The sequence below is a fragment of the Mobula birostris genome, chromosome 6 (genome assembly GCF_030028105.1).
Source record: "Mobula birostris isolate sMobBir1 chromosome 6, sMobBir1.hap1, whole genome shotgun sequence".
NCBI lineage: Eukaryota > Metazoa > Chordata > Chondrichthyes > Myliobatiformes > Myliobatidae > Mobula > Mobula birostris.
The window spans coordinates 44387848-44402469 of record NC_092375.1 but is presented as its reverse complement, the minus strand read 5'-3'; the positions used below and the strand labels follow the sequence as shown (position 1 = coordinate 44402469).

Sequence of the window (14622 nt, the reverse complement as noted above, 5' to 3'; positions counted from 1 at the left end):
GGTTAGGGCATGAAGAGATACAGAGAGAAGGCAGGAGTTTTGGGCTGAGGAAAATTGGATCAGCCATGATGAAATGACAGGGAGGTTCGATAGGCCAAATGGCCTAATTCTGCTCTATATCTTGTGGTCTTATTATCAAATTACATCTGACTTATAAACACCTCTATGAGGGTTTTCCTTTATATTTAAATTGATAACAATCCCAACTCCCAGTTTTTCCTTATGATTAATGTGAGGTAATTGATACGATTCTACATTATTTTTAATGTTAATTAATGAAACTATAAACTAGACAGAATTGGTATAAATCAGAATTCTCAAAATACTATTTTCCCCTCAACATTGCTAATAATATTATAAAAGGATTAATATCACGTCTAATTGCGTTTTACACTAATGGGGGTTGGGGATTAGTGTATTCCTAGATGGAGACAAGGCCTGATAAAGGTCTTGTCCCAAAATGTCGACTCCTCTCTATCTAGATGCCTGACTTGCTGAGTTCCTCCAGCATTTAATGTGTTAACTGTAATTGTTAAGTAGATTCGATGGGCCGAGTGGCTTCATTTCTTATGGTTCTATGACGCAACCCAAGTATGCCCGCCCCGGCTGCTCGTTCTCAATCTGATTGGTGGTTGTCACCCAGAGTGACAACCAAGATGTAGTTCCCGCCCCATCTGCATCCTGGTCATTGATTGGAAGAAAGAGCGACGTCCCTCCCCCCTGATGAACGGCGTGCGGCGTTAAAGCGTTGTACTCCTTGAGCCGGTTGCTTGAAACTACTCTTCGTCTGGATTCGGAGTTGGAAAATCAGATGGAGAAGGTGTTCTGCAAGGAACACGGTATGTTCATGTACTGGAAATTGCTATTGAAAGTATGGGAGGGATAGGTAATCGGCTCAGAGGCATCGGCCTAAGTTTTTATAACCTAGTTCAGGCAGTGACGTACTTTAACTGGCATGGGGCCTGGCCAATGAAAAGCTGCTGCGAGTTCAGCTCCTATCAACGTCTGGGGGCTTCCCAGCTGCAGGACCCTGCGCTGCCTCGGGTGGAGACGTCACGTGTAATGGTTCAGTTCTGCTTTCCTTTCCGTCGTTGCTCAGTCTCAGATCCGAAACCCTGCAATTCCCAGCACAAGCAGCTTTTCATTTTTACAATGCTGTTGGATGTGCAGGAGATAGTTGGCTTCTGGTCCGCCGTTCACTATCTAATATAATGCCTCAGTGTATGTTTTGAGTTAAATCAATGACTGAGCTGTACTGCACTGTAGAGAAGTGAATCTTAAGTATTTCTCGCTCTTTGAGTGAAGAAATACCTCTATAGTTCTAAAGGACATTATTTTTAGAGACGGTAACCCATTCTCTGTGTCTCCTCAGTGAGCTTCTACAAGTTTTCTCCATTTGAAATAAAAATCACCTCTTACCCTTCTGAATAATAGGGTCCGCTAACTTGATCTCACCCTGCATATATAAATCGGTCGCAGTTTGATGAATCTTTGCTGTGCAGTTGACTCGGCGTTCTGGAATTGCAGTTGATGTCAGAGAGAGTTGCAGGCGGGCGGTTTGCACCACTGAGACTGCAGGGAGCCTCTGGCGAGTTAAGGTGACAGTGTGGAATAGATTTTTGGCAAGAAATAAAAGGAAAATGAGTCGGGGGAGGAGTGGTGTGGGTTCGGACGAGGAAGGTCGTTTTCAAAATAAAGATTATTTTCATATCTAATTGTCACAAAAATCTTCACCTGGTTAGCTTGACAAAGGCTATATAGAAGGATATCAGTCTTAGCAAAGGCAGAGTGTTGATTACATGTACTGATTTAAGACAACTGGAAAAAAATGCTGAAAATGAAGACTCTGGATGGAAGTAAAATTGTTGGTGCATTAAACACACAAAATGCTTGAGGAAATCAGTAGGCCAGGCAGCATCTATGGAAAGTTGTCGTTTCGGGCTGAGACCCTTCAGTAGGACTGGAGAAACAAAGATGAGGAGATTTAAAAGGTGGGGGGAGGGGAGGAAGAAACACAAAGTGAAAGGTGAAGCAACACACACAAAATGCTGGTGGAACGCAGCAGGCCAGACAGCTACCATAGGAAGAAGCACAGTCGACGTTTCGGGCCGAGACCCTTCGTCGAAACGTCGACTATGCTTCTTCCTATGGATGCTCTCTGGCCTGCTGTGTTCCAACAGCATTTTGTGTGTGTTGCTTGAATTTTCAGCATCTGCAGATTTCCTTGTGTTTGCAAAGTGAAAAGTGAAACCGGGAGGGGTGCAGTAAAGAGCTGGGAAGTTGATTGGTGAAAGAGATACAGGGCTGGAGAAGGTGGAATCATGGAAGAAAGGGGGGGGGGGTCCCAGAGGGGGGCAATGGGCAGGCAAGGAGATGAGGTGAGAGAGGGAAGAGGAGTTGGGGAATGGTGAAGGAGAAGGGCAGTGGCATTACTGGAAGTTCGAGAAATCGATGTTCATGCCATCTGGTTGGAAACTACCCAGACAAAATATAAGGTGTTGTTCCTCCAACCTGAGTGTGGCCTCATCACAATAGTAGAGGAGTCCATGGATTGATATCTCGGAATGGGAAGTGGAATTAAAATGGGTGGACGTATTTGACCCTTTTCTTTCTTCCATGGCCTGCTGTCTTCTATTAGATTCCCTATTCTCCAGCCCCGTATCTCTTTCACTAATCAACTTCCCAGCTCTTTACTTCACTCCTCCCCCTCCTGGTTTCACCTATCACCTTGTGTTTCTTCCCCTCCCCCCACCTTTTAAATCTACTCACCTTTTGTTTCTGCAGTCCTGCCGAAGGGACTCAGCCAAAATGCCGACTGTTTATCCTTTTCCACAGATGCTGCCTGGCCTGCTGAGTTCCTCCAGCATTTTGTGTGTGTTGCCTGGATTTCCAGCATCTGCAGATTTTCTCTTATTTGTTCGTACATTAGTAGGGGGAAATAAAGGTTCAGGGTGTTATTTCAGGTGAACCTTTGTGTGTATCTATGGAGGATATTAGGGACAAGCCGAGAGGGGCAAAGTTGTTTTGGCTAAGAGATTACAGACCTGGAGAGAAGGGAAAAAATGAGATAATTTGTTCTGTGGAGTTACTCTGCGCTCAAAAGCCTATTTAGAATGTGTTAGTTATTCAGTCAGAATGTATGACTCATCATTGTGGTGTTTTAAATGCCAACAAGTGGAACGTAAGACCATAAGACATAGGAGCAGAATTGGGCCATTCAGCCCATCAAGCCCTGTCCACCATTTCATCATGCTGATCCCAGATCCCATTCAACCCTGTACACCTGCCCTCACCATATCCCTTGATGCCCCAACCAATCAGGAATCTATCAACTTCCGTTTTAAGTATACGCACTGACTTGGTCTCCACCACAGTCTGTGGCAGAGCATTCCACATACATATTCACCACTCTCTGGCTGAAAAAAAATCCTCCTTACTTCTGTTCTGAAAGGTTGTCCCTCAAATTTGAGGCTGTGCTCTATAATTCTGGACACCCCCACCAGAGGAAGTATCCTCTCCACATCCACCGTATCTGGTCCTTTCAACAGTCGGTTGGTTTCGGTGAGTTCCCCACGCGTTCTTCTAAATTCCAGTGAGTACAGGCCCAAAGCTGCCAAATGCTGCTTGTATGTTAACCCCTTCATTCCTGGAGTCATCCTTGTGAACCTCTTCTGGACTCCCTCCAGTGACAATATATCCTTTCTGAGATAAGGAGCCCAAAACATGTTGCTGCTGCTTGCAGGGGGAAGTTCCGATGTGCAAAATGTGGAGGTGAGCATGAGTATGGGAATTGTGAAGTTGGTGCAGAGGCAAGAGGCTGCAACTGTGGGGGTGCTCATGTTGCTTACTTACGATACCCTGTTTCATGAAAGACTCAGGAAATTCAGAAGGTGAAGTTAGCGCATAATATTTCTCATGCTGAAGCTGCGAGGAGATTTGATTCCTCCGTTGGGTGTTGGGTTAAAATAGACACAGGGATTTGGATGGAGGAAGATCACGGAGTGAGGTTGTACAGGTGGGGAGAGAGGAAACATCTAGTGAGGTAATGATTCTTAAAAAAAATTATCTTACTTTTGTATGTGCTGTAGTCAATGGAACAGCACAAGTTGGAAAGAAATCTGTGATTGTACACGAGGTGCTACACACTGATTGTCTCCAATCAACTTATAGTTCTTCATTGGAATGCAAGAAGTCTGTTTGCCAACGGACAACAATTTAGAGCATATGTTTCAGGTTTTAGTGATCCCTTGAGTGTTATTTGTGGACAAGAAACTTGGTTGTGATCACATTTATCACTTAATATTCCGGGGTATGAGGTTGTGAGATATGATAGATATACAGCTGTGGGAGGGAGGTTGTGCGACTTTGGTGAAGGAGAGTTTATTGTACATAATTTTGCCTTCTCCAGAGAATGCAGAATGTGTAACTATTGAATTTTCCATAGGGTGGGATCAAAATTGTGAACTTTTGTAATCCAGGTCTGGAACTGTCTGTGAAAGGGTTGAGGAGAATATTGGGAAACTATTTCAGTAAAATTATTTTTTGTGGTGACTTTAATGCACATAGTGGTTTGTGGGGCAGAAAGACTACAGATGCTAATGGGGTAGTAGTAGAGGCGTTTCTGGAAGAATGATTTAATTTGTTTCAATAATGGAAGAAAGACGAGTGTTTATTGCAAAAGGTGGGGGCTCTTTTCTGGACTTGACTCGTATCTCTGCTCCACTTGAACTTAGTAGTTTGGATATAATGACTGATTGTATGGAGAGTAATCATTTCCCAGTTCTGTGTATTGTAGGAGTCAAAGTTCACTGTCAGAATTTGGGTTCTAGTACTAAATGGTGTTTTCAGAGGGCAACCTGGGGAAAATGTGTCGTTGAGTGTGAGAAATCATTTGTCTCAAGGTGATACCATAGAAGAAGACTGTTAGAATATAATTTCTAGTTTGTGTGGGTAGCTCATCAAACCATTCCTTTGGTGTCTAGGAGAGCTGGTATGAATGTGTTCTTGGTGGACACAGGAATGTACAGAGGGCATCAGAGACCAGGGATGGGCTTTTCGTGTTTTGAAAAGTAGATTAATGCAAGAAGCTTTGCTGAACTTTCAGAAGGAAAGAGCAATAGCAAGGAGCGTTATTAGGAATGCTAAAAGGGTGGCTGGGGGGGGGGTATTTTGCTCATCAAATGGGAGGGAAACTGGCATAACAGTGGTGTGGAGAATGCTAAAGAAAATGAATGGGGTTTGAGGTTATATCCAGATTCCAGAGTTAGTGGAGAACGGAAATTTGGCGACCACAAACAAAGAAAAGGCTGAATGTCTGGGAAACACATTTGCAAAGATACATAGACTAGACAATTTAGGGGATGAGTATCTTCATAGATGTCGTTAGGTCGCATCTGGAATTTCCAGTTGGCGGATGATTTCCTTCCACGCCGCTCTGTCCCGACACTTGTCGTGGCTCCGTTAACGTCGTTGTTTTGATCCTTTATTGAGACTGACATATTGGGAAATCATGTACTTGGCAGATTCCTAGCAGTGGGTTGCCTTTGCCTTCTGCCAGGTGAGGTTAAAGAGATCACCACCTCTCTTCTTGGTAGATCATCTGCTTGCAAAGCAACCATTGTCTTCCAAGGTTGTAGCTCTTCCGCCTTCCCCACCAGTCTTCTGCTGGGTCTGCCGTTGGCCATCGCTCGTAACTCCGAGCAAGGGACCCTTACCAGGTGCTACCAGCCGGGTCAGCTGGACCTGGGACGAATCGCAAGGGAAGGGTTGACCACACCCTTAGGCCAACTTAAGGCCCTGCTACCCTAATCTTCATAGAAGGCAGTATATTTTTATGGAGAATAGGAAGATTTGTGAGAAACAAGAGATATTTGAGAGTTCCATGGATAATGATTTTATGTTGGCTGAACTGCAATTTGCTGTCAACAGTGCAAGTACTACATCCCCTGGACAGGATATGGTTAGCTATCATATGCTCCAGCGTCTGCCTGGGACAGTCCTAAAGAAGTTGCTTAAGTTTTATAATAAGGTCTGGAAGCAAGGAATGCTCCCAGGAGACTGGAAAGGAACTGTGGTGTTGCTTGATGTTAAACCTGGAAAGGAACCCACACTACCAAGTAGCTACAGGCCTATTGCTTTCACTTCACTGTGTAAGATGATGGAGAAAATGATAGTAATTAGGCTGATGTTTCTTTTGGAGAAGAGAAAATTACTTGGTCGCTACCAATGTGGGTTTTGTAAAGGGAAATCTACGTATGATGCCTTTGTACTACTGGGAAATGATAGTCAGAAAGCTTTTACAGTAAAAGAGTCAGTAGTTGCAGTGTTTCTGGACTTAGAAAAAAGCTTATGATATGCTATGGAGGAAGGGGGCTTTTGATTAAACTAAGTAAGCCTGGTATTGGTGGGGGGCTTTACAACTGGGTTTTGGATTTGGATTTAAAAACGTAAACACGAGGAAATTTGCAGATGCTGGAATTTCAAGCAACACACATAAAAGTTGCTGGTGAACGCAGCAGGCCAGGCAGCATCTCTAGGAAGAGGTGCAGTCGACATTTCGGGCCGAGACTCTTCGTCAGGACTAACTGAAAGAAGAGCTAGTAAGAGATTTGAAAGTGGGAGGGGGAAGGGGAGATCCGAAATGATAGGAGAAGACAGGAGGGGGAGGGATGGAACCAAGAGCTGGACAGGTGATAGGCAAAAAGGATATGAGAGGATCATGGGACAGGAGGCCAAGGGAGAAAGAAAAGTGGGGGGGGGGAGCCCAGAGGATGGGCAAGGGGTATAGTGAGGGGGATAGAGGGAGCAAAGGGAGAGAGAGAAAAAGAATGTGTGTATATAAATAAATAACGGATGAGGTATGAGGGGGATGTGGGGCATTAGCGGAAGTGGATTTTTTGTTTGGCCATACGTTTAGAGTGGGTGTGGGTGAAGAAGTGTCAAAAGAGTTTTCAGCGGATAATGGGACACACCTGCCCCAGGTAGTGTCATTAGTCCAATATTATTTAATCTGATGATTAATGATATTTTTAGTGGTGTTGGCCCAGGGTTTGGATTGGAGTTATATGCTGGGATGGAGTTCTTTGGAAAAGGATCCATAATACTAGCTCTGTGGTAAGATATGTGTAATCAGTGTTTTCAGCAATGGAAAAATGATCTTTGAACTGGCAGTTTAAACTTTCAGTTTCTAAGTCAAGATATATTGTTTTTACTTGGAAATATGGGTTTGATAGTATTCACCTTACTCTGTATCAGTGTTTGCTGTGTAGGGTCCCCATATTTAAATACTTGGGGTTATGGAGAACACATAAAGTTTTTGGAGGACAAGTGCAGGCAGGTCATTAACTTCTTGTGCTGTGTGGCTAGTTACGATGGGGGAGCTTCCAGGGCTGTGCTATTGACAGTTTATCGTGCTTTAATACCCTCTTGTCTGGACTATGATAGTATGATCCATGGGGAAGCAGCTCGTTCAGTTTTATAGAGGTGGATGTCCTACAGGCAAGGGAACTTAGAATCAGTAGTGGATCATTCCGGGTCGAGAGATGCACTGGGGGTTCAACTAGGTGAGGTGCCTCTTGACCTGCGGAGAGAAGAATTGAGCCTTGCATACTGGACTTCTGTTGTGGGGTGGGGGACATCCCATTTGACGTAATCAGCTTTAATGGATTGTTGGGAATATACCAACAGAATTGGTAGATGTTTTGGGTGGATAATTAGGGAATATGTACAGAAGTATGATCTTGGGCATTTGCAGATTAGCCCAACAGTAGCCTCATTCCACCTTAGAAATCTCCAGATGTGGGGATAGATTTGTTGTTACCAAGGGATAGACAGGGTCTTGTGGGTGGTGAGAGGGTGTCTGGTCATCTACAGCAAAAGTATTTCTCCTTTTTGCCTATCTTTACAGATGGTTCTAAAGACCTAGTTAGCAATCGGATGGGCTCAGGGATATTTATCCCGTGGTTTAATGTTGAGGTGGGGAAAAAGCTGACAGATGGGTTGTCAGTCTATACAGCAATTTATGGCCATTATCATGAGTTTGCAATGGGTCGAACAAGTTAAGCCAAATAGAATTGTTATCTGCTCAGATTCTGCCTCAGTACTACAGAGTTTGGAATCAAAGTGTTCAAGGAGGCCTTGATGGAGGAGTACTACAATTTGTATGTTCTGGAGAGTGTGGGACTAGTAGTACAGTTTTGTTGGGTACCTGCACATGTGGGTATATCAGGTAATGAAAAGGCAAATGATTTCACAAAACAGGCACTACCAAGTCTGTGGTAGATATTACAGTCAATATCGGAAAGTATGACCCTTGTATTAGGTTGGCTGGGATTAGAAAATGGCAGAATTTGTGGGATAGGGAGGTGGAATTACAGTTTGGTTCCATTAGTTTGGGGGAGGCATTACTGGAAGTTCGAGAAATCATTGCTCATGTCATCATGTTGGAGGCTACCCAGGTAGAATATAAGGTGTTCTTCCTACAGCCTAGGTGTGGCCTCATCGCGACATTAGAACATGGCCTGCTCTACTGTCGCGATGAAGCCACACTCAGTTTGGAGGAACAACACCTTATATTCCGTCTGGGTAGCCTCCAACCTGATAGCATGAACAATGATTTCTCAAACTCCCAGTAATGCCCCTCGCCCCGGAATTCCCCATCCCTTTTTTCCCCTCTGTCACCTTATCTCCTTGCTTGTCTATCGCCTCCCTCTGGTGCTCTTCTCCCTCTTTCTTTCTACCATGGTTTTCTGTCCTCTCCTATCAGATTCCCCCGTCTCCAGCCCTTTATCTCTTTCACCAATCAACTTCCCAGCTCTTTACTTCACCCCTCCCCCTCCTAGTTTCACCTATCTCCTCCTGCCACCTTCTAACTCTGACTTTTCTTCTTTTTTCCTCTAGTTTTGCTAAAGGTTCTCAGCCCAAAACATTGATTGTATTCTTTTCCATAGATGCTGCCTGGCCTGCTGAGTTCCTGCAGCATTTTGTGTGTGCTTCCTAAATTTCCTACTTTGAATATGCCATACACTGTGGAACGTGACTCCCTGCACCACATGGTGTAAGTTGCAGAATACTCCAGTATTTAAACCAGTTAAAATTCAGAGCTGAGTTGGCCCTGCTTTGAAAAGAAGCAAATTGCTGTAGTAACACAAAAGAATCTGCAGATGCTGAAAATCCAAAGCAAAATGCTAGAGGAACTCAACAGTTCAGGCACCATCCAGTCAACGTTTCAGACCAAGACCTTTCATCAGGACTGTTTTAGTTTCTTCAGTCCTGTTTTCAGGTAAAAGGAAGTTCATTTTTTTTTTAGATTTTTTTTTAGATTATGAGAACACTCAGTCCTCGTTTATTGTCATTTAGAAATGCATGCATGCATTAAGGAATGATACAATATTCCTCCAGAGTGATATCACAGAAAAACAGGACAAACCAAAGACTAACAATGACAGAACCACATAATTATCATATAGTTACAGCAGTGCAAAACAATACCGTAATTTGATAAAGAACAGACCATGGGCACGGTTTAAAAAAAAGTCTTAAAATCCCAAGTCCCCCGACTCCCGAGTGCCCGATAGCAGCGGCAAAAGGGAGAAACTCCCTGCCATAAACCTCCAGACACCGACAACTGCCGATGCATTGGAAGCACCCGACCACAGCCGACGCTGAGTCCGTCCATCCGAAAACTTCGAGCCTCCGACCAGCCCCTCCGATACAGCCTCCCGAGCGCCATCCTCTGCTGAGCGCCTTCGACCTTGCCTGGCCGCTGAAACAAGCAAAGCCCAGGATTTGGGGCCTTCTCCTCCGGAGCTTCTGGATCACACAGTAACAGCGGCAGTGAAGCAGGCATTTCAGAAGTTTCTCCAGATGTTCCTCCGTACTGTCGCGTCTGTCTCCATCAAATCAGAATTGTGCACAGTCCCATACTTGACAAATAACAGACATCACCACCGAAGTGGCCGCGCGTGCTGCGTCGCGCCGCTGTCTTCTCCTCTTCATTTTGTGGACTATAGTAGAGCTGAAGATGTTTTATTTGCAGTGTCTGGTTCAAGGATGCTGGATCTAAGAAAGTTGTTCTAGCATTTTAAAAAAATAACAAATTACCAACTGTGGTGATCCAGAAAATTGGTGCTCTGCATAATGTCATCCAGATTAATAAAAAAACAGAAGCTGAAAATATTGGAGCAGCTGTATTTATAATTAAAATGATTGGAGGAAAAGCAGCTTGTTGCAGATACAGTGAGCCCTCCGTATCCGTGGATTCAACCAACCACGGATTGAAAATATTCGAGAAAAAAAATTCCAGGAAGTTCCAGAAAGCAAAACTTGAATTTGCCGCGCGCCGAGCACTACGTTGAATCCACGCGAATGAAATGATGTGTAGGCATACCCTGCTGTAGCCTCCCGCCATTTCACAGATCCTCAGTCTCTGTCCAGCTCTGGTTGTTTGAGCATTGTTTGCCTCGCGTCTCGTTCGTTCGCTACTTGTGTGCACCCTTTGTTTCTGTGAAAAAATGGCTCCTAAAAAGCAATTATGTGGTCAAAGCAATTCCTCAAAGGCTATGAGGGAGCGTAAAGTGCTATCTCTCGCCGAGAAAATAAAAATCTTAGATCTTTTGAAAAGTGGCATGTCGTTTGTCAAAGTGGGCCGTAAGGTCAGTAAGAACGAATTGAGCATTTGCACAATAAAGCAGAAAGAAGCTGAAGTTCGTAGAAGTGTTAGTGCTACCCCTACAACGGCAAAAGTGGTCTCTCTGGTTCGTGATAAAGTGCTTCAAAAACTGAGAAAGCATCAAGTGTGTGGCTAGGGGACATGTCACAGAAGCATATCCCTGTTGATGGCAAAATTATGTGTGAACAAGCACTTAGCCTCTATGAGCACTACTGTGAGGGGATTGAGGAGAGCGAGAGGAAGGAGTTTAAGGCTAGTAAGGGATAGCTGGCTAGCTATGTAAAACGCTAAAGCCTCAAGAACTTAAAAGATCACAGGAGAATTGGCATCGGCTGTTGCCGAGGCAGCATCAGTGTGCCCAGAGGGGCTCAATAAACTCACAGGTTACCTTCTAGAGCAAGTCTTCAACTGTGATGAAACGGGCTTGTCTGGAAGAAGATGCCCAATCGTACCTACATCCATAAGAGTGCCAAGCAGGCCCCGGGGTTCAGGGCCTGGAAGGATGGCATAGAAGAGCATAGAGAAACCCTTACCAACAAGGAACTCGAAGATCTGCTGAAATCCTCTACAGAAGATGATGATGCAGAGGATTTAGAGGAGGCGGAGGCAGAGCCATCAATTTGGACACTTGAAACATTTGCAGCAGTTTTTCAACAGGTGCAAGTGTTAAAAGGATAAGATCCTGGAGTACGATCCTTTGATGGAACGAACCCTCCGTGTCACCCGAGGGATAACAACATGCCTACAACCACTGCAAGATTTGTTTAATGATGCAAAGAAAAAGAAGAAACAGCTTCCTATAACAATGTTTCTAACTAAAGCATCTGCAATTGTGAAGCCTCAACCTTCAACGCTTGAAGATTCTCAGCCCTCAACCTCCACAGATCCTGACATTAGTATTATTGAGCCTCCTTCAAAGCATCATTATTCCCTAAACAATACAGTATAACAACTATTTACATAGCATTTCATTGTATTAGGTATTATAAGTAATCTAGAGATGATTTAAAGTAAACAGGAGGATGTGCATAGGTTATATACAAATACTATGCCATTTTATATAAGGGACCTGAGCATCCGCGGATTTTGGTATCCACGGGGTCCTGGAACCAACCCCCTGCGGATAACCGAGGGACGACTGTACAAAGGTTCTGGCTGACTTTCATGTGCTAATATGGTTCTCAAATCATGTTAGAAAGTGAAGTATTGAATGTGCTTTAAGGACAATGGGGATTTACCTGAAAGTTACCTGTATTCCAAGTTTTGAAGTTTTACTGAAACCGGGCTTGTATTCGTAGAATTTTAATGTCAAAAAGTTATATCAAGTTTTTAAAATATTTATGTAGGAATAATAGGATGGTAGAAATGTTTCCTCCTTGACAATGAGTCATATTAAAGCAGGGGTTCCCAACCTTTTTGTGCCATGGACCAATACCATTAAACAAGGGGCCTGTGGACCCCAAGTTGGGAAACCCACTCTGTAAGATCAACATCACCTATCCTCCGATATAGCTCTCTGTTTTCCTATCATCCATGTGCCTATCTAAGTCTCTTAAATCTTCTAATGTACAAACGTATCTGCCTCTACCACCAACCCTGGCAGCACATTCCATGGACCTGCCACTCACTGTATGGGAGGGAAAAACCTACTTGACCCCTATACTTTCCCCCAAATACCTTAAAGTTGTGCCCTTCATATTAGCCATTTTCACCCAGGGTAAAAGGTCTCTGGCTGACCACTCTATCTGTACACTTATATAGTGTTGCCTGTCACCCTCCTTCACTCCAATATAATTGGAAAAGGTTCATGGGACTTAATGGACCTGTTGCTTTCTTCTGGATAAAGGATGGTAATTGATGACATGGGTTGAAATACCACCTGTGTACTATTAATTTCTTATTCCAACGTATCATGATTCAAACTACAGCACATTTTAAAATTGCAGAATACTTTTTGGTATAATTCAGTGTGTAGTGCTGGGGGGGGATTGTTATTGCTTGTAGTCATATTACCTTAAAATAGTCAAAATGTTAAAATTAGTTTTTTTAAATCAGTCTCAATGTAATTTGCAGAGTCAATTAAACCAACTTTAAAGTACAGGTGACCCCTGCATTTGTTGGGGGGGAGGGGAAAGTGTGTGGGAGGATTGGTAAAAGTGCTTACATATGCTGAGCTCACCAGTAAATTATTGTGAGATCTTGTTTGAACTCATCACCTTTACCTCTTCATTATACTATCCCATGTTTCTTGCAGGATCCCTGTGTTTGCTGAAGACTGGAGTGAGAGATGGAGCTACTAAGGGAAAAAGTTTCTATGTTTGTGCAAATCAACAGAATTCCCCTTGTTCGTTTGTACAGCCTGCTGAGTATGTATTGTTTGGTTGGGGTTGTAAGGTAGAAGAACAAACAGTATTTGGTTGAGAAATTTTGGTATCAGTAATGCACCTTACGAAGAACCAAGCTTGGAATATATTTAGAAATGTTTAAAGCTCATGGGGTTTTGCATTAGCTGTAAGTTCATGAGCTGCTGTTGTTAGTTATCTAGCTTGAAGCTGAGTGAATTTGAACAACATGTGATACTTGAACCAAAGTGTTTGCTTCCGTGGACGGAAGCTGGTAACTATTTCATGGGACTGGTGGATTTGGGAATAGTTCCCCTAATGTCCTGACCAATATAGCCTTTGCCCAGTTTATTGAACATGATATGCTAATCACTAATCTCCCTAATATTTATGACACCTTACTGCAAGCACATTACCCACAGTGCATCACTGACTCCACACCATGGCGGATTGTCTGTTATTTTAAAGTTGCAGGGTCCAAATTTCAAGTGTCTTCAACATTGCTAGTTATTTCTAAAAGCATTATGTGCAAACATATGTATGTGGTACATAGATTATATCAGATTATATGAATAACTGAATGCAGGAATGCAACAGCAGGACCTTGTGCTGTGATACAGGTAGAATTTTTGCTGATTTCTTTATCCAGCCTTTTAATTGATTTTCTGAGAGAAACATTAAGATTGAATGAACTTTAAATAACAACTTGTGTTTAAAAAAAACACTAATGAATATAGGGAGTGATGGCTGTAGCAACCATAATCTGGTACAGCTAGCCTATTACTATCAGAAATAACTTACAAAGCGGAATGCAAAACAACTTGAAATTTGCACTATGCATCTTTCATATAAAGAAAATGTTTCCTCAAACTGTTTATCCTTAGCTCAGTAAATGTAACCCTTTTAACAGAAAGGGAGAAAGGTATAGCAGTAATTCAGATATTCCAAATGTTGTCTATCCTTCCCAGTATTCCTGTATCTCACTGCCTGGTGCATGAAGACTCAATTGTGGAACTTCAGGCGATTCACAAGAAATCAGACACCCAGTCATATCGGTAAGATTTTATCATCACTGCTGTGTCAACAGCATTAATTTATATTTCACTAAATGAGCAGTGAAATTAATATATTGATTATAATACAATATAATTTTGGGCATGAGGGGAAATGGGAGAATGCAGGAGATTGGGGCTGAGAGGGAAGATAGACCAGCTACGATGAAATGTTGGTGTAAACTCAATGATCCAAGTGGCCTAATAATACTCCTAAATCTTATGGTCCTGATAGGAATACCTGCATGTATCTTATTCATAGGTTCAGAGTTCTAGGTTGTATATCTTATAGTTTAATGCCTGATGTAGTCATTGAGTGCATTTAACCAGATTGTGGGCTTCTTTTCCTTAAACCAGAGCTTGGAGCACCTTAGGGCTTATTGGATCATTTCATCAAAATGTGAAAGTTGCAGTTACTGGAAATATGACATAAAAGCAGAAACTAGCAGAGAGTGTGCAGCAAAGCAGGCAAATGGAGATTGGAAAATGTTTTGGACTGATTACCTTTTGCTAAAATTGAAACAATGTTAGGATGTGATTTAAATGGAGCAAAAGGAGA

General features: G+C 42.9%; 1 protein-coding gene across 3 annotated transcripts in view; it reads left to right on the top strand.

Annotated features, from left to right (window-relative positions):
• The first annotated feature begins 714 nt into the window (after positions 1–714).
• ttf2 (transcription termination factor, RNA polymerase II) overlaps positions 715–14622 on the top strand; it is a 97703-nt gene continuing 83795 nt past the window's right edge. For all 3 annotated transcript variants that reach the window (XM_072260378.1, XM_072260379.1, XM_072260380.1), the window contains exons 1-3: positions 715–839; positions 12924–13035; positions 13980–14066. In XM_072260378.1, the coding sequence (XP_072116479.1) occupies positions 812–839; positions 12924–13035; positions 13980–14066 (227 nt within the window). In that variant the 5' untranslated portion in view covers positions 715–811. The remainder of the gene's footprint in view (positions 840–12923; positions 13036–13979; positions 14067–14622) is intronic.